At 41.2% G+C, this 20,420-nt stretch overlaps 1 protein-coding gene across 1 annotated transcript in view; it reads right to left on the bottom strand.

Moving 5' to 3' along the window:
- Window positions 1-20,420, bottom strand: part of LOC104305110 (contactin-3) — a 134,252-nt gene that overhangs the window by 91,647 nt on the left and 22,185 nt on the right. The window contains exon 2 of the mRNA XM_054180035.1: window positions 9,730-9,864. Within this exon, the coding sequence (XP_054036010.1) occupies window positions 9,730-9,784 (55 nt within the window). The 5' untranslated portion in view covers window positions 9,785-9,864. The remainder of the gene's footprint in view (window positions 1-9,729; window positions 9,865-20,420) is intronic.

The raw sequence follows: 20,420 nt of genomic DNA, 5'->3' as shown, positions 1-20,420 counted from the left end.
CAGAAGCTTAAAGGTAGCATCCACAGGTGCTAACACACTAGATGAGAGTATTCATCCCTTTTGACCATCATTTATTCTTCAGCAATAACCAGGGACAGATACTTCTGAAAGCAATCTAATCAGTGAAAACAGATGAACAGCAAGCCTGGGATGCCTCTGGGTAGTCTGTTATCAAAAGGCAGAAGAAACAACAGGATACCTGTTCAGTAGGACACTATCCAGGTAATGAGTGAAAGCTTTATCTTCATTTCATTATACAAACCAGCAGAAGAAAGGCAAACCAGCCAGGCTCTAAGCTTTTATCTCTTCAGCAGGGCCAGCCTGGCAAGTAAAGAAGGATGGCTTTAATAGTCACTGCCAGGGGACAAAGAAGTGATAAACTGATGTTTTAGGAAGGAAGAAAGATGGATCCCAGCTTGCAGAGAGCAGATGACACAGCCTTTTCTCAACATAGCTCCTAGAGTTCCCTTATATCACCAAAGGATGGGAGGGGAAAGCTGCCTGATGTTAGGGTGGAAGCTACTTGTTCTACAACAGTTTCCAAGACCATGCTTCTCCTAAAACCCTGCATTGCCAAAGTTAGAATGGCAATGAGAAATAGGCCCTGCCAGGTTAGGATACATAGAATAAACCAGGTTGGAAGAGACCTTCAAGATCATCGTGTCCAACCCATCAACCAATCCAGCCCACCTAAACAACTAAACCATAGCACCAAGCACCCCATCAAGTCTCCTCCTGAACACCTCCAATGATGGTGACTCCACCACCTCCCCAGGCAGCCCATTCCAATGTATAGAACTTCTTCCTAACATCCAACCTAAAACTCCCCTGGCGCACCCTGAGACTGTATCCTCTGTTAGGCCCTGCTAACCCAAAACCAACAGTTGTGGAGAGGTTTCTGTCCTACCCTCATCACACAGTAGCCATGCTACATGCTAAGGAACAGCTATGTACCTTCAAAATGTACTTCTTTTTGGAGACAGGAGTCATACAAGTAGGCATAAATGAAATACCAAGAAACTCAGGAAATAGAAGTCTCAATGCACTGGGAATTATCATCATTATCATCAATATAAGTGTATCATCAATAAGTGTAGATTTGAGCAAGTATTTTGGTAAGGGTTACTATTAAATGCAGCCAAGCTCTATAACCTTTTACTACATATATATATATTGAAATTACTTGCTATATTCTGCCATACTTTTAACTGAACTAGGAACAAGGACTGTAGATAAAGACATACAGCCTTTATGCTTAGAGTATTTGCATTAGCCATGTTTTATTGCAAGATAAAGCACTTGAAAATTTCTTCTTGGTAACTCCTGGAAAAAATTGAATTGCCACTAGCCAAAATTTCTCTGTTCAAATGCCATAAAGTCTCCCTGATGAGGTTAATCAATGATAAAATTAGCATTTGTCTTATTGAAATGGAGTGTGAATCGTCTGGAGGGAGTACTCGGCTTTAAGGTTAGACAGGTTGGACACGATGATCTTGAAGGTCTCTTCCAACCTGGTTTATTCTATGTATTCTATGTATTCTATTCTAATATCTGCAGCAAGGAGGTGGTGGCTTCCAAAAAACCACTTCAGCTTGGAGAACAAAGTAGAAGATGAGGAGACTCTTCCTAGGTGTTTAAGGTCTCTTTTCAAAAAGTTTTAATAAAACACATCATTTTCCAGCTTAGGGAATATTGCAGCTGATAGGAATATGCCCATCACTGAATACAGATTCCTGTAAATCCACCAAACTTGAAGTCCATGAAGTCAATGAGAGTCTTCTCTGCTTTGGACCTTCCCAAGTTTACATACTGCTTCATTCCAAGTTAGCAGATTAGCATAATTCTGCATTGCTGCTCACCTTTATTGCAATATTGATGAAGAACTAACACAAGCTCAAAAAAGCATTTCTTGAGAGCGCTCTGTTGGCAGCTTGTAAACAGAAAAGCTCACACTGCTAAGGCACAGTGTACTAGATGATCACAGAACCTTAGAATCATTTTGGTTGGAGAAGACCTTTAAGACTATGAAGTTCAAGCCTTCTCTTATTCTAGCTAAACCATGCCCTCGGCACCTCTATGTGTCTTTTAAGAGCAAGAGTTGCAGCAGGAAAGCAAAGGTGAGTTTTACACTGGTTCACAGTAAGAGGTGAAACTGGGTCTCCAATCAGCTACCACCATCTGTCAGTTTATAGATGAAAGATGTCTACAGCAGGGCAAATTTCTTGCCTGCCAGATTTTATATACCAGGCTGTTCACTGCATAATCTTTTTTTTCCTCACCATAATAGAAGAGTAGAAGCTTGATAACATGTTGGGTTTAAGTGCAAAGGGATATCTACAATGTGTGCCTTTTAAGATTTACAGCAGCAATTCTGCTTTCTGGTAATGCCTGTGATATCAAACAATTCATAGAAAAACAGAACTCTAAGATTGGTTCCTCATTTTGTAACTAATTCAATAAGCAAACAGAATTTTCTATCAGTGTAAAGAAGCCTGTTAGCAATGCACCAGCAATCCAGGCTAACCAGTTCTGACAGTCACTATTGGCAGAGATGCATTTTAGCGCTGTGGCTGTACACGGGAAATGGGCAAAAAGGATATTACTATTAATATGCAAACCCATTATGCATTAAGATATAGCCCTGCTCTGTCTGAATGCTGTAACTCTTAATGAAAACTGAATTTTAACAAGAGCAGTGGCACACTAGTAAGTGATGACAGATCTATATTTTCTCCTACAAATGGATTCCCATACAGAAACTCCTCACTGAAAACTAAATCAAAATTATTGCAAGTTTCCAAGAGCTGTATCTCCTTTGCACCAGGGAAGGTATCATTGGAATTCTGCCAATGTCCAAGAAACCTACTATAAGAATTACACATTTATGACCACAAATATACTCCTACATGGGATTAGTTTCAATACAAGAATTCACCAGAAACATGAATTATTTCCACATCTACGCTGAATCACCGACATATTGATGTGCTGTACACCCCTTGTTTTCAAGAAATAGGGAAACAAAACCAAAACCCACCAACAAAACAAACCAAGCACTCTTGTATCTTCTGAAGATGTTTAGCCACGTGGAAACAACATCTCACCACCTAAGTGCTAATCAAGGGGAAGATAACAAACGCCCCTGTGGATACTGGGTGGAAGACTAAGCTCCAAGCAGACTGCTCCTGCAAATTCAAGGTAGCATGGATTGAGGCCAGATTCATTACTGTGAGTAGATCCTACAGCAGCACTCAAAAATAAATATATATATCCCAGGCTGATGGGAAAACATGGACTAGTGCATCTCTACACACATCTGGTACAGGGCAAGGGACTGGCTTTCCAGATCAGCTGGCCAGTAAGGATTTGACAAACATTCAAGCCTGTTTCCACACAGAATCACAGATTGGTAGGGGTTGGAAGGGACCTCCAGAGATCAAGTCCAACCCTCCTGCTCAAACAGGATCATCTAGAGCGGGTCACACAGGAATGTATCCAGGTAGGTTCTGAAAGTCTCCTGAGACTGCACCAGATTTTAGAATGAACAGGATCTCACTGATCCAGGTATAGGTAATGATCCTGGTATTTAGGATCCAGAACAAGTGCAACGAGGCATTGGAACAGGCTGTCCAGGGAGGTGGTAGAGTCACCATCCCTGGAGGCGTTGGAAAACCAAGACAATGTGGTACTTCAGGACATGGTCTAGTGGTCAGGGACATGCTAGGTAGATGGTTGGAGTTCAAGATCTTGGAGGTTTTTTCCAACCTTAATTTAAAAATATTTAAAAGTGACCCCATACCACACTTGTCGGTGGGATCCCCTTTTTGCCTCTCCAAATCTACGAGACAGAAGTTGCAGGGTCTAAACAAGAACCTGACTGGGATCTGTTGCACATCCCCCAGCAAACAAATCACCTCTCACCTCATGAAATGGTATTCTGGGTATGGAGAGCCAAGGATTTCCTCTGAAGAGGATATTTCTGCTTTCCTCATGGCACAATTTAATAGTAACAATAAATCAGTAAGTACACAGAAGGTTTATCTTCATGCTCTTTGGAAAATCAAGAAAGAGTAAGAATGTTCTCTCATTTCATAAGTCTCCTAAACCTAATACTAATAAAGAGGAAAGCTGTGGATCTGATTCATGACATTACTGAGCCTGAGGGCTTAGGTTTTGGGTTTTTATTTTCCTGTGTTAGACTGAGAAATAAATAAAATGAAAAAAAAAAAGGCAAAACCCATGAAAACATCAGAACTGACAAATACATAATATGATCTAGTTTTAAATATCAAATATACTATTAAATAAGGAATTAGAAGGAAAACCTCCCTGTTTGCAAACTTCAGTGTAAAGGGACAAAACAGGAAGCAGGCTTCAACATCCAAAGAGTTTCTGTATATGCAAATGTTTTTTGATTGGGGCTCTGGTGTTGTTTGAGGAGGGTTTTTCTTCCTCTGTTTTGTTTGGGGGTTTTTTTGTTTCATTGTTTGGCTCAGTGGGGGTTTTGTTTTAGTCTTATTTTTGCCAATGTTTTAATGGCTGGAGGAAAAAGGTTAATGGTAATGGTTTTGTTTGCCTTACTTCTGCAAAGCACCCTCAAGACATTGCTAGGATACACTATCTGTGGTGGCAAAGAGTTAGAATCATAGAATTGTTAGGGTTGGAAGGGACCTCAAGGATCAGCCAGTTCCAACCCCCCTGCCATGGCCAGGGACACCTCACACTAGACCAGGTTGCCCAGAGCCACATCCAGCCTGGCCTTCAAAACCTCCAGGGATGGGTCTTCCACCACATGCCTGGGCAACCTGTTCCAGTGTCTCACCACCTTCATGGGGAATAACTTCCTAACATCCAATCTGGGCACATAAAGCCTAGCAGAGAAAGTTAGTCCTAGTGAATTCTACAGATCTGGCCCTAGACATGCTGTTTGAAATGTGCCCTTTCATCTCTGGAAGAACAAAAATTTTATGCATTTACACACACAGGTCTCCTTGTTTCTTTTCTTTGAACTTTCTCTTTATTCACAGCTTTCTTTCCCCTTCAAACATCCTTCTAAAGTTGTTTTTCCTCTTAATTCTCAAGAGAAACTTTAAAAAGATACCTTTTCTATGGAGAAAAGAGCAGTTAGCTTTAGCAGGAGAAAGCAGCCAACAACTGTAGCAAATTAAGAGAAACCAAAATAATCTAATGCCAGTGATCACACCAGTACTGCTGGGAAAGGCTGGGTGAGCACCTGCACAGCACTGGTGCCAGCTGGGGCTGGTGGAGTCATTCCCCACAGAGTTTACTCCTCCTCTCTAGTTGAGCAGTGCATTGAACTGCAGCAGCAAAATTAAGCCAAAAGCAGCAAGAGTGGCAAGAAAAAGCAGCTGTCATGCAAACTGCAGAGAAGCAGTTTATACACTTCTGTGATGGGCCACTCTGCCATCCAGAAGGACCTTGATAGGCTTGAGAGCTTGCCCATGCAAGCCTCATGAAGCTCAAGGAAGCCAAGTGCAAGGCTTTGCATGTGGGTTGGGGATATCCCATGCACAAATATAGGCTGGGAGATGAGCAGATGAAGAGTAGCCTTGCTAAGAAGGGCATGAGGATGTTGGTGGACTTGATGAAGGGCATGAGGATTTCAGGTTGGACTTTATGATCCTTGGGGTCTCTTCCAACCTTGGTTATACTGTGATACTGATACTGTGGCTGAAAAAATTAGTATGAGCCAGCAGTGTGTACTTGCAGCCAAGAAAAGCAATCATACTCTGACCAGTTTGCCTCTCTGCTCTGTTCTCCTGAGTTCCCCACTAAGTGTTGTGTCCAGCTTTAGGGCCTCCAGTGCAGGAAAGACAATGACCTACTTGAGGAGCTCCAGAGCTGGCCAAAGATGATCAGGGGACTGGAGGACCTCTCTGAGGAGGCTCCTATGCTAAGAGTGGGGGTTTTTGAGCCTGGTGAAGAGAAAGCTCCAGGCAAACCTTATAGCAGCCTTGGGGTAATTAAAGGGAAGTAATACACCAAAGATAGAGAGAGAGACAACTTCAGCAAGTGCAGTGATAGGATGGGGTGTAACAGTTTCAAACTGGAAGTAAGTAGATTTAGCTTAGCTATAAGGTAATAAATTCTTCACCATGAGGGTGTTGAAGCACTGCAACAGGCTAAATTGGATGGGACTTTCAGCAGCCTAGTCTAGTAGGAGATGTCCTTGCAATCACACAGGGATTGGAAGTAGATGCTTTAAGGCCACTTCCATCCCAAACCATTCTGTGAGCCTATGATAGCTGTTAACCTTCATTATCTTCAGATGTTCACCATATTCACCAGGCACTGCACCAGCAGTCTGCAGTGTGCTTATCCTCCCAAATTCTGGAAGTGAGGGAACCAAGATTAAGTGAAATCAACCAGATCACTCAGATGAGGAGGAAGCTTATACAAGACTCAGGAGAAGCTGTAACACAGAATCAATTCATGACTTGACCACAGATCATGGCTTACTTTCATCTTTTTTCTGTTCATATTTTTGGCATATTTTATTCATTTACCTTTGAAGTTGTTCTTCAGAGTAATTTAAACATAATAATATTAAAGTATGTGTTTTAAAATTCCTTTCCTAACAAGGTAGACATTGTCAAACTCTCTCTCTCTCTATATATATATATTTAATGCTAACTAATCACCTTTTTGCTCCCCAAGGTAAATAGACAAAAAGACTGCAGGATCATTAGTCACACAGATATAAGCACACATCAACAAACAAAAACCCAAGGACCATTTATTTTCTCTCTCATTAGATACTCTCACATCTCCACTTTGATGAACTGTGAAGATTCACACAGGATAAACAAAAGGCAATTCAGTAGAGGACATTGCACCAAGGGAATTTAGTTTGAAACATATTACCTACAAAGATAGAGAATGCCAAAGTTTGTAAGCCAAGATCAGCAGTATCTCTCCATTTCTGTAGCTGCAATGTTATTCCACAACACTGAACTGCAGGCAGGTCTCTCTGTTTATCAGCAGAGCACAAGAAAAATTCTGCTCCACATAATCAGAATACTTGCTCATTTATCTTAATGATGGGTTAAAAGAAATATTCTCAGAATGGTTTAACAACTTGTTTTACATCATTAACAACAAAGTCTGTCTTGAAATAAAATTCAGCTGCAGGCTTCTCAAGTGGATTTTTGAAGCACATTGATCCAAAGGTCTACTAATAACATTCAAGGGATTGAAGCAAACAGGTAATGTTAGCCTTAAACACATGCCCAGTCTCCAAATAGAACTGCATGTCAGGACTAAGACCTTCTGTTTTGAGTGAGATGGTTTAGGCAGCTGGAAATGCTCAGTTCAGGCTGTTCAGCAAATTACATCTGGCTCCAAGTCTTGTCTCTGCAAGTGCTGAGTAACTCCGAGCCACAATCTCACGATGGCACTACAGCAGTGTTAAGTCAGGGATATATATTATCAATTATGGGTGCTCAAGGCTTCCAAGCAGTCCTGCTCCATCAACCCATCTGGCTTTTGGCAATGTGAAAAATAGCTTTTTGCTTGACTTCTTGCTGGTCCCTCCAATCTACCAACTCCCCAAGGCTACTAAACTGACATTTGGGAAGTATCCTAATTGAGGAGAGATGAACTGAAACAGATGCAAAGAATGGCTAGCAGGATCAACACAGGCCTTACACAGGGCCAGAATCATTTGTGCCTCAAAAGGTTAGCAACATTTTCCTTGTTATTGCAATGGTCATTGGCAATTAAGTAATCTACTAGCAATTAGCTGAGTAAGAAACATTTCTGTTACCTCATGACAGTCAATACCAGCTTTGGTACTAAAATATTGAACTTTGAGATATGTGAATTAGCAAACTTGCAGCTAACACTATTCCTTTGATTCTGTCTCTCTTGCTGCACTTACACAGAGCTGCATTTATGACTAGATGTTTTTATCAGGAAAATCATTTGTTACACTTGGTGTTAATACTGTTTAAGGAAAGAAACCTTCACATTATCCTTAAGGCCACCCCTCCTCAATGAGCAGCAAAACAGAACTTGCTTTCATCTAAGTACCTTTTAAATGTGACCCAAAAGAACTGAGATGACATTAAATAAAAAAATGTAAGAAAGATTAAAGGATAAAAAAACCCAAGTCCCTGTTGAAGTAGGTTATGTTGTTCTCCAAACAAATCACTACCAAGGTCAAAGAGATCTAAGCAAAGCTTTGAGAGACACACCAAGAGTTCTGCAGATGTTGCAGTTCACACTCCAAAATCTGCTTGCAGCTCTCCAAATGGTGATGTTTACACATTTCTCTATATTATTGCTCATAACACAGCACAAAGATGAACCCCGTGCTATTCAAGAGTTAGCCTACCCTCCTGGGTCTGGATGTTACCCCAGGTATTATCTCAAAGGGGTCTTCCCTAATTTAAAATAAAAGAACATATTTAAAGTCACTACATGAGGCCAGAAGATTTGCATACCCTGCAATTTTAAAAGATACAACTTCAGAGTGAAATTACTGTTGTCTTTCAAAAGAACATGGCAACTCCACCTCCCTGGGCAGCCTGTTCCAACACCTCACCACTCTTTTTCTAATGTCCAATCTACACCTCTCCTGGCACAACGTAAAGCCATTTCCCCTCATCCTATCACTGGTTACTTGGGAGAAGAGACCAACTGCCTTACTACAATCTCCTTTCAGGTAGCTGTAGAGGGCAATAAGATCTCCCCTTTGCCTTCTCCTCTCCAGACTAAACAACCTCAGCTCCTTCAGCTGCTCCTCATATGACACCCTCCAAACTCTTCACCCAGCCTTGTTGCTCTTCTCACGACATGCTCCAGGATCTCCACGTCTTTCCTGTACTTTGGCACCCAGAACTGAACACAGCATTCAAGTTATGACCTCACCAGGACCCAATACAGGGGGCACAATCACTTCCCTACTCCTGCTGGACATGCTGGTTTTGATCCAGGCCAGGATGCCATTGGTCTTCTTGGCCACCTGAGCATAATGTTGGCTCACAAGTCAGCTGTTGAGGACAGAACTCTCCTGTCCTCCTCACACAACCCCTGGAATTACTAAGGATGCTCAAGTAGAATGCATGTTGAATGAAGAAGTCACCAAGGAAAGTGAGTGACTTCTGCTGCTGCTGCTATGAACTTTGACCTTGGTAAAGAAAAACAACTCAGAAGAGCTAGCATGGCAGGAGAGAGACCTGAAAAGCTGCACAAGCTCCAAACCCTGAGAATTAGCTGGATTACTGTCTGGCAGAGTTGGAAAAATCAAACCTCTGAAATGAACAGGTACAGTGATAACATAGCTCTACTCCTCATGAATAAACCCATACTGAAGTACACAAAGTTTTGACAAAAGCTGCAGCTGATTTCTCTAGGGACAGGAAAAATTTACAGTTTCCAGTTAAAGAAAAACACACATTGCAGCTCTTAAGTCAGCATACCCACAATGCATGCATCACCAATAACGCCCTTCGTGTAGTCAAGTATCACCATCTTGCTTTGAAAGCACAGCCTGATGTAGTAACTTTGGAGAAAGATATATGGCACTTACAAAATATTAACAGTGGATGAATGCATTATTTAAGGTATGTATTGCATGCTTGGTTTCTAAACTCTGCAACATTTGCATTTCAAAAGCTCTAAGGTTTTATTTCTGAAGTGCAGTTCAAATCTGGAGACTTAGGCATAGCTCTAAACTGGAAGCTAGACATAATTGTGTATTATTACCTCCAAGACAGCCAACAAATGATACCAGGAACAGCTGTTTCCACAGCAGCAGCATCTTCAGTCACCTAAATTCAGTAATTGTGGCTCAGTCTCAGGTGAACTGTATCTTTAGTCTTCCAGGTGGCACGGTTTAACCTGTTAAAAGAACAAACATAAAAGTGAATCCCATGATGATCCTTAAGAACCAGCTTCCTTGTTAATGCACTTTTTAATAAACATAAAGCTGTCAGATCCTCTAATGTTCCTCCTCTTTTTCCTGTGACTTAGCTCTTAACAGAAGGGGACACATACTACATTTAGAAATCTAGGTGGTGGTAGAAGTTGTATAAATCAGCAGCAGCAGAACCGATGGATAAGTAGATTCTCACCACCCTCCAACATTCATTTATTTGTAAGAAACAGAAGTTTTGAAGGAAGAGAGAGTACAGGAGGTGCAATCACACACAAAATGCAGTAGTTTAATGCATTTGTTACAAGAGCTTGCCTTGTATAGACTCCGCTAGCAACAATCTGAACATGTGCAATAACTGGTTTAATTAAAGCCCTCTCTAACCCTTTACTCTTTGCTTGCTCTCCATACTCAACCTGCACTCGGTATGCATAACAGAACTGCAGAAATCTAAAGAGGAAGACCTAGCAACCCCTCCAAAAAAACCAACCAACCAACACTAGTGAGTACACTGCACCCAAGTGCATCAGGTGCAATGCTATGAACTCATCTGATGGCTTCCATTTCCACTCTTCTTATGGCTAGATTATAAATAGTTTACCAAGGTCTACCTAGGCTGGCTGTGACATTGCTATTTTAATTTTTCTTATCCTAAAGCAGCTTTACAGTACATTTTCTGAAGTTGTGAGACAACTATGACCTTTTTATTTTGTGCATGCCACTTCCACAGTTCCTTTTTCTCTGAAGAAAGAGGAGCTGGGCAAAATCTGAGGTTGTGTAGTACACTGACGAGACCAAATGATTCCTTCTGCAATAAGATTACAATCACTGCACAGAAATAGTAAATCCAAGCAAGCAACCATTAATTGAGGAACCAAATGGCTGAATGTGCTTTTTCCATACAAACCATGTTTCATGTCACAGTGGAGTTTCTAATACTTCTGTAAATAGGTCTGAATTTCAAGCTAAGCACCCCAGAAGAGATCACACACCCTGCTTCGTGACTCACCAGGAGAATTTAAGCATCCCAGAAAAACATCCTATGGACCTTTGCCACAAGAACTGTATCTTTTCTCATCCTGCAATCCCAGCTCACACAGGATATGGTATCAGCTTCTGCAGCAACACAGTGCTGACAGAGGCATACTTTCCTCTCTACTCTCAAAAGTGCTGCTGTCTGGGTTTTGGTTTTTTTTTATATGCCTCTAAACCAAAAACTAGGCAAACCCAAACCCTCACGCTTCTATCAAGCGGTAGGCATTGATCACTCAGCAGGTATCTGCTGCCAAAGCTGGTACAAGAAGCAAGCTTCCTGAAGGGTTACAGCAATTCCCAAGTACCGAAAATTAGGGGTACACTGACATGTTCCACCCCTAGGCAGCTCTCTGGATCAGACAGTTTGAGGAATTGCACCTAATTCTCTTAGCCCTTAAGATCTGAAGAAGTTTATCATCTGCAGCTGAAGTGTCACTGGTTTCTGAGAGGAATCATGCAAGTATAATAAACTGCTGATAAGTCTGCTTGTTTAAAACCCCCCACAACACACACAACATTATTGTTTTCCCTATCCTGGAGCCAAAAAACCCTAAGGTCAGATGACTTCCTCATGCTAAGGAAGTCATATAAAGGAAGGCAGATACCTGTTTTGCATCAGATCAGCAGTCCAAGACCTTACTATTTTTTAACAGTAATAATTAAACCCAAACAAAACACCCCCAGCAAATAAAAAAAATAATAATCCTTTTTGTTGAAACTTAAAGCTTGGAACCAGTCTCACCCACCACTTCATGTTCCCAAGGGCCACCTACAAAGCCATCCCCTAAGGAATGTTTTTCATAAGCAGCCACAGAGCAGAAGCATGACAACCAAACACTGGCCCAGGATACAGCTGGCTGTTCTGCTGAAGTACCAGCTGCTTCCATAGCCATCAGAAGCCACGACTGTGCCAGTGCCACCCTAGAGTGGCAAAGCAGCATCTTGGGATACCCTCAGTTTTGGGCTGCAATGCAAAACCCTGCCAAAACATCCCCAGCCCAGCCCATGGAAACCAGTGATTTTATTTCTGTGATGATTGCCCCAAGCATTGAGGACAAGCAGAAGGGCAGGAAGGGAAAGGGGAGGAGGTGGAGTAAGAATACTAAAGTAGGTCACTCTTCTATGTCAGCTCTCTTGCAATCTTAGAAGGGCAGGCAAAAAAAAAAAAAGAGATGGAAAAGCTAAATTAATTTGATTTTGTTTTTTAAGTGCTGAGGGCAAAGTAGAACAGCATAGATCTGTTTCAGGCCAGGGGAAAGGAAAAAAAAGGGCTTTAGTAGAACCTAAAAAAAAAGGAAAAGTGTATTATGTGGGTATAATAAAAATACATCTCAACCTCTGCCTGCATTGTATTTGAATACATTTTAATATCTAAAAGAGAGAAGGGTAGCTAGCAGCTTGTAACCTTGCAAGATTTAAATTACTTCAAATGCTTCATTTTCTCTCTGGTCTCTCAGAGTTTGCTAATCTAGGATCTGCTCCTGAACACCCAAAATTTCATTTGTAAAACATGACACTTAGTAGTGTTCAAATTTATAGCTTTAAGCCAGATAAACATTTCCTTATGCTCATCCACATGTCAGTTCCTTACAAAAAGATGATGTAAATTCATATGCATCCACATTTAACGTCAAAATATAACAATCTCGAAGCTTCTCCTCAGTTCACCGTTCAGCAAGAGCCTTCCCACTAAAACAAGGAAACTAAAAGAGGATTTTCTCTGCTCACACCACCCCAGTGTGCAGCTGGGAGGTACAGGAAGCATGAGACCCATCACGGACTCCCTGGTCTTCCTTTGGCACTAAAGTTGTCTCTGCCAAAATGCTCCAAAAAAATCATATTAAGCTGTTTATAGATTCTCAGTGAATATCTAGCACTGGAGTAAGCTTGTTGCTCTTGAAATTGCTCTAAAAATCAAGTATTATTGAGTAGCACTGCAGCTCAGCCTTACTGTGTTAATCTAAGATGATTGTATTAATCTAAAAATTAGATCCCCATCAGAGGTAACACGTCAAAATCCGTTACATTAGAAAGGTTGCAGCGAGCTGCTCTTCATAACATACACATTCCAATTATCAATCACATGGAAATCATTTGCAAATGGATTCAAAATCAGGTGACACTGATGAGCATCTCTGCCACCTTCAGAGCTCCTAGATAACCATGGTTGTTTTTCATATCATCCACATTCAGAAAGGGGCAAGAAAATAAAAGCGACTACCAAAAAACCCCAGGTCCTACCTTCTGACCACCTCATTGCCAGGTTTCACTTGTCACAGCTTACAAAGAGAGAGTTATGCAATATTAATACTAACGAATAAACTTGACCTCCCCCTCACTTTGCAGAAGCAAAGGGGCAGGTCCACACCATCATTTAGGTGCTTTGGGAAATACCTGCACTTTAATTAGCTCCACACAAGTCCAGCACTTTGTATGTAAAGGCCTGAAAGACAGACAAGCAGCACTTGGTTGGAAAAGATGGTGAAGAAACAGCAATACCCACAGAATATGCAAAAGGAAACTTAAGTACATATTTTAAGCTAGAAAACTTCCTAGTCTTAGTGCTCAGGTTGCAGGAGAAGCCCAAGATACTTTAAAAGCATAATAAAATGAAACCTGATGTGATGGGAACACATCAGGGGGGGACCCCAAACCCAGATTTGATTTTCTATAGGACTAATTCAGTAGAGCAATTAAAACCAAGAGGAAGTTCCACCTAAACACAAGGAGGAGCTTCTTTACTTTGAACGTGGCAGAGCACTGGAACAGGCTGCCCACAGAGCTGGTGGAGTCTCCATCTCTGAAGTCATTCAAAACTGGCCTGGACTCCACCCTCTGCATCCTGCTCTAGGTGAGTGTTCTCTGGCAGGAGGGTTAGACTAGATGACCTCCAGGAGGTCCATTCCAACCCCTAACATTCTGTGATTACTTTATTATATATGTCTTTGAATTTCAGAAGTAATTAAGTTCCTCTGAAAAGCTTGTTGAAGACAATCACAAGACAGTAAGAAAAAAAAAACCCAAACAGCTAAACAAGTTCCATAGGATGAAAGCACAGAGAGCAAAACCAACCAAACAAAAAACAAATTGATTCTCCTTCCTTCAAATTTAGCTTTCCAAAACCTATGTGCTTTCAGATCATACAGCAAGTGATGGACAAGGAAGTCTGAAAGAAACAGCAAGTTAGGGAGAGGTTCAAGAGTCGGTAATTTTATTCAGTGACCTTAATTTTACTACCTAGAGCCAAGTGTAAAAAGCAGCAGTTCCCCAAAGGTGGAATTTTTATTGCAGTCTACAGAAATGGAACTTGTCAGATCTGGCTGACAAGTTCAAGTTAAACCAGTAGGAGTTGAAGGAATTTGTGGTGTCACCCAGCCTAAATGAATCAGAGATTCCTGGAACTTAGGAGAGCTACGGAGACCTACAACAACTTTTTCTGTATTGATCACAAACCACAAAGCAGCAAATGAACTGATGTACTGGCACTAGAGGTCAGCATACCTTTGCAAAGGGAAAGAATTATTAGAATCTCATCTCAATAAATTATGAGATTAATTCTCTAGCTAATGATAAAGTTATTTCCACAGGGCATTGTAAAGAGAAGATGCACTGATGAGCGTGGGATAGCCCTCAGCAACATCAAGTAGCCCAGTTCTTGAAGGAGGAGGAATATCCATTTCTCATTTCCCTCAAAATGAAATTACTAGCTGTGAAAAATTACTGTTATCTTCTGCATCATTAATTCAAGCTTCTGCCTCTTACAGTGCTCACTCTAAGACAGAAAGAAACCAGGGCCATGGTGAAAGCATTCTTGGCTCATCTAGTATCTACAGAGAAAAAAAAACTAACCCACTACTCTAGGATTTTGGAAATCCACCCCAAAAAACCCAACCAAAGCCTCTACAGAAGTACTAAATTTGCACATGATTTAATCAAGCTAGTCTTTCTCCAACATCAGCTGGTGTCTGGACTTGGCTTTCATACCAGGACAGACCAGCTCACTGGGATCTGTCTCTGTTGCTATCAATCCAACTCAAAAGTGCTAAAGGCATATGGAAGCAATAAGCCCAGGATCTAGCCAATGCCAGAGTTGATCACAACTTTTGTTATTCTATTATGTGAAATTATTTGTCCCACTGATGCAGACATGATGTCAGTTCAAGATGAAAATTCTGAAGGGGTTTCTGTTCCTTGAAGAAAATAGTGAATGCATAAAATTACAGAATGCTTTGGGTTGGAAGGGACCTTTAAAGATCATTTAATCCAGACCCTTGCAGTAAGCAGGGATATAGAATCATAGAATGGTTTGAGTTGGAAGGGACCTTTACAGGTCATCTAGGCCAACCCCCCTCCAGCAAGCAGGGACATTTTCAATAAGATCAGGTTACTCAGAGCCCCATTCAACCTGACCTGAAACACTTCCAGAGACAGGGCCTCTGCCATGGGCAATCTGTGCCAGTAACTCTGACAATCATAGAATTGTTCGGGTTGGAAGGGACCTCAAGGATCTTCTAGTTCCAATCCCCCTGCCATGGGCAGGGCCACCTCACATCGGGTTGCTCAGAGCCTAGGAGCAAATCTGGAGAGCAAGGTATCCAAGTAGTGTTTGAGATTGAAAGGCTTTATAAAAAAAAAACAACATACAAATGCAAGGCTGCAGAGGAAGTATTGGCTGTTACAGAGTCAGCACTGGCAGCATGCTTCTGAAAGCAAAGCAGATGCATCCAATGCACCTGCAAGAGTAAGAATTGACCAGTTAAAAGAACTAATATGACAAAAGAGTTAAAAAACCCCTGCTGAGCAATACTGTGCCCGACTCCAAAAAAAGTTTCAAATGGTGCTCCAAGGAAAATCATGGCAGCTCTGACTCCTTTGGGGTCTCATTAGATCTTTGCTCCATGGCTGCATGGTAGCACCACTCATTAGAAGGAGCCTTTGCAGGCAGTAGTTGTGAGGCTGCCTGTGGCTCTTCTTTCTATCCCTATAGGGACTTCGACAATAGACAAATCATCCTGATCAAGTTGGACTGTAAGCACAAAGAGAACACAAAGTTTCAGAGAAACCATTGTCAAGCACTAAGTAGGATTTAAAGTCATCTCCAGTGTGTCATTGGCAGAGACTTCATTAAACATCATTTTAAGCAAAACTCATTTACAAAAGCTTAAAACAGGAGAACCAGCAACTGTTCTGTGGGGAGTTTTATCACTCTCTGTCTGACTACTGACACTTTTGTCCATGGTCCCCTGCTTTACCTGGCCATCCATCCTTTGCACTTACCTAAATCTCTGTGGCATGTACTGGAGGTTCTGGTTTACAGAGCATCTTCCCCTAGCCTTACATTTAATTCAGTCCTTCCTTTCCTCACTGGAAAAAGAGCATTTGTAGTCACCGAATGCCCGCCTTCCCCACATACTAATTGTTCTACAGGCAGCATCACAGAGAATCTCTGATTCAGATCTTAGTTGTCATGCTGTTAAAACCCTCTCTGAACACACCAACAGGTTTACTGAACTCAGAATCTGCAGTTCTGCCATTTAAGAGCTGTAACCACTGAGCAAAGCTTTAACTGAGCCAAGCCTTTCACCACAGGGAGTTATTCCACCCAAGTCAGCAAAACACTGAAGTTGCAAAAAGGAAATAAAGAAGGACATTCATTTTGAAGTCCTCAGAAATCCTACTTTAAGGCAACCATTTTCCACAACTCTGTTATCACCAATTTGAGAGCCTCTTTTAAACCCAGCCAGAGGGGTTTACTTTGCAGCACCTGTGGAGACAGCCTACCTTGATCAATTTTGGGACACTCAAGGGAACACTTCACAAAAGAACCAGCTTGGCTTTTTTGCTCAGGTTTACAAGGAAATGTTTATCAGAATCTTTTAACTCTTTCAATTTAAACTTCCTGATACAATTTAAAATCAGGAAGTCTAAGCAATGGCAACTCCAGACCACACATACATGGATCTTAAAGGTACTTTCTGACCTTAATGATTCTATGAAGACCTATTCCAGAGTGACTCCAGTTTGATGGGGTTTTTTAAGTTACTCTCACCATGCCTATTTCTGCTGTTGGCATGCTCATAAGGTGGGTTAATTTTTTACATTCAATATGTGTGTTTTGAATTTGAACTGAATTATATTGCTTTTTTTCTATATTACTTCATGAAGCACTCACACAGTAGTAAACACAAGTTGAGGAGACAACACAGACTTGTACCAAAGTTCACATTTGATACCTCACTTATCTTGACACAATTTGCTTTTTCTGTCCAGTCAGTTAGGGCTTCTGATTAACTAGTTTAACACAAACAAGCAAAAAGTTAGGTTGGGGTTTTTCCCATACAATTTTGAAGGTTTGATTGAAGAAAAATAGACAAGACTGTTATTCACAGAAGAGCTAGCGTTAAGACACGATTAGGCAAAGCATCTCCTATGACAATATTAACAGCAGAGGCAGCCCAGACATTTGATTTCAAATGGCAAAAGCACAGTCCTAATGTGGATGCAAGCACAGATTCTGTCCTTGCTCCATGATATGGCTCTGGAGCCCTAAGAGCAGGCTTGCAGGTTTGCTGCAGTGATCATCTGCACACAGCCTGCGTGCCCTAGTTACCATCAAGCTCCAATTTCCAACTAGGTTCTTCTCTTCAGTGCCAAAATTGTACCTACAAACAGCACAGGAGAAAAGGACTATTTTTTATACAGCAACCTAAAAGTTCCAGACTGAAACTTCTTGGTGAAAATTCTTTCCCCCTGGTAATCAGGAGTCTTGTCTATTTAGCACAAAGAAAAGTTTCAACTTCCCTACAAGTGTCATTAAAATTTAAATACATATATATTACTCTTCACCAGTCGTGGCCAAAAGCTAACTTCTGCTGCTACTTTAAACACCTCCATTTATTACCATTACACAGATACATTCCTCTACACTTCAGTCAATTATTAAATACCTTGCCAGCCCATAATACACAAATGTCAGTAAAACAGCCTCTTGCATTTCAAAGCTCTGATTAACATACTGCAAGGTTAGACTTGCAATGCACCCTTGATGACACAGCTTGCACTCTGTCCATCAATTCCTCCTTCCTTGGCATAACGATAGTTCAAGCCAATAACCAACTTCAGCAAGCCTTATTTTTTTTTAATTCCAGGAGAGTGACTTGTCACAAATAAAGTATTTCCACTGTTATTTCCAAGCCCCTGTTCCTATACTTTGTATGCCTGAGGCTGTTCCCCTGCAACTTACCAACGCCAGGCATCCTTGGGATAACATATATGGGTCATCACCCTCAACCAAGTGTTCCAAGACAGGTACTTCCAGAGGTCAGACATTCTTTGAACCCAGACAACAAGATGTCACAAATCACTTCAAAATAACCTAAGGGTCTAGAATTATGTTAAATAAATCAAGGCTACTAGAAAAATCAAACACAAAGTTGGATGAACTATGCCTTGTGTAGCTGCAGTAGGGGGGAAAAGGAGGACCTGACTACCTGATTCCTATTTCCATAGCTCAGATGACTGTGATATCTGTGCTCATATTACCAGCTCCCCAGGGCTGCCAGAGTACCTGTTGACCATTAGCACAGCAAGCCTTGGGATGGCAAGACATGTTCCTGATGAGGCAGTTCTGAGAATACAACTGACCCTTGACTGTTAGAATTACTTTTTAGACCTTCCTCATTGCCATGCAAGGAGCCTTTGTATTGTATAGAGAGCAGTCTCTGGTGAGGTACAAGTAATGCAGTATTTCTTTCAAAAGACTTTTGGTTCCATCTCCTACAATTCATGACTTCAAAAGCTTCTTTTATCCTGCATGGTTGCTCAAATATAACTCATCACTTCCCATTGCATACATAATTTCACTTTGATATTCTTTGGCCAGAACAAAGCTGATCTGTACCTCTTGCCTTTTTCCAGCTGACCCTAAAATCCACCTCTGGCCAGGGCCCCCCAGGAATGCTGCTTATGTCTTGATGACTTGGCTCCAAGGGTTACCTATAGCAATTTGTCAGCAGTTGCCACTTCAAAAATGTAAAGGCTGATGAGTTCCCAAGAATCCTTTCGCTCATTGTAATACCATCTAGTTTGGGGGGTGTTTTTTTTGGTTGGTTGGTTTCTGTTGTTTGGGTTTTTTTTACCAGAAAGTGCCATTCTCCCTCATGTTTATCCCATGCAGAAGCACAGTATACCCACATAACATCAAAATGTAGGACAACTGAAACTCATCCCACCCTTGAAAGATGCTTTAAAACCCAGTAACTGAAATTCAAGCAGCCATATTCACCTTTACTGAGGAATGCAGGGAGCAAAGAAACACTATAAAGTAATAATAGGCTGAGAACACCTACACAAATGAAACAAAGAAAACCCAACAAAGGGAATCCAACCCCCCCAAAATACTTCCCAGGCTCTCTCCCAATATGAAGAGATTAAAAAACCCAAACCAACACCACAATAACCCTAAGCATAGACAGACAGCTATATTCCACTGGATGAAACACCACCACAAGTCAATCCACTCAGAAAGTGTTGACATATTACTTTTTAAGAGAGCTGTGACTCAAAAGCACACAGAACTCAACACAGAAATGTTCTCCACAACAGACTGCACTGAAAATGACACCAACAGGCCCCTGTGTTTGAGTAGTTTTCCTGAGGAAAAAATGACTTGGATTTACAAAGCTCTGTATAACAAACGTGGCTGCTCCCAAAACCACTCAATGTGTATTCCAGCCTTTCTGGTCTCTCACTACAAGAGAGCATACAGAAACTCAACATTTCTATTCTAGCTTTTCATTAAACTGAGAATCTGAACTGTAATATAGGAGAAAATTCCATCCTGGGTCTAATTGGTCAGCTATAAAACTTTTAACCATTGATTCAGCTGTTCATATAAACCTTACCAGTGAGTCATTATAAAGATAGTAGAAACAAACCAAAACAACTTCATTACATGACTCTAAGACAGGTAATTATCCCCTTACATGGATCCTCTGATAGAGTTGTAGGATTAAAGGTGCAGATTTGGTATTTTACTACTTCACTAAATGTTTCTCAACCAATAGCAAGAGAAACTCCCTAGAAGTAAAATGACATCAAATTGATGCAAACCTTTTGGTGAGACACATTACTCCACCCAAGAAAGTTAATCTTTCCAGATGCTTCACACACATTTTGTTTTTTCTTTCTCTCCAAGCAGAAGCCAGCCTAGAGGAAGAGATGACCTACAGGCAGGCTGACCCGAGACAGACCCCACAGGCTTGTTTTCTGCCTCACGGCCAGATCAGCAGAGGAAGAAGCCTTCAGGTGAACACAGGGGATCCTTTGTTGTTTCTTCTTTAGCTATTAGACATCTACAGGTTTTGCCATGGCAGGCAAGGGCAAGGTGTCACATACATCACTGAACTAGCAGTAAATCCTTGTTTTTAAGGTCAGCACACATCTCCAAGTACAACAGCCTTTAAACCCACATGTACACAGTGGATAG

Source organism: Dryobates pubescens, chromosome 1 (assembly GCF_014839835.1).
Source record: "Dryobates pubescens isolate bDryPub1 chromosome 1, bDryPub1.pri, whole genome shotgun sequence".
NCBI lineage: Eukaryota > Metazoa > Chordata > Aves > Piciformes > Picidae > Dryobates > Dryobates pubescens.
Note: the sequence above shows the minus strand (reverse complement) of the source record. Positions and strands in the feature narration are given on the sequence as shown.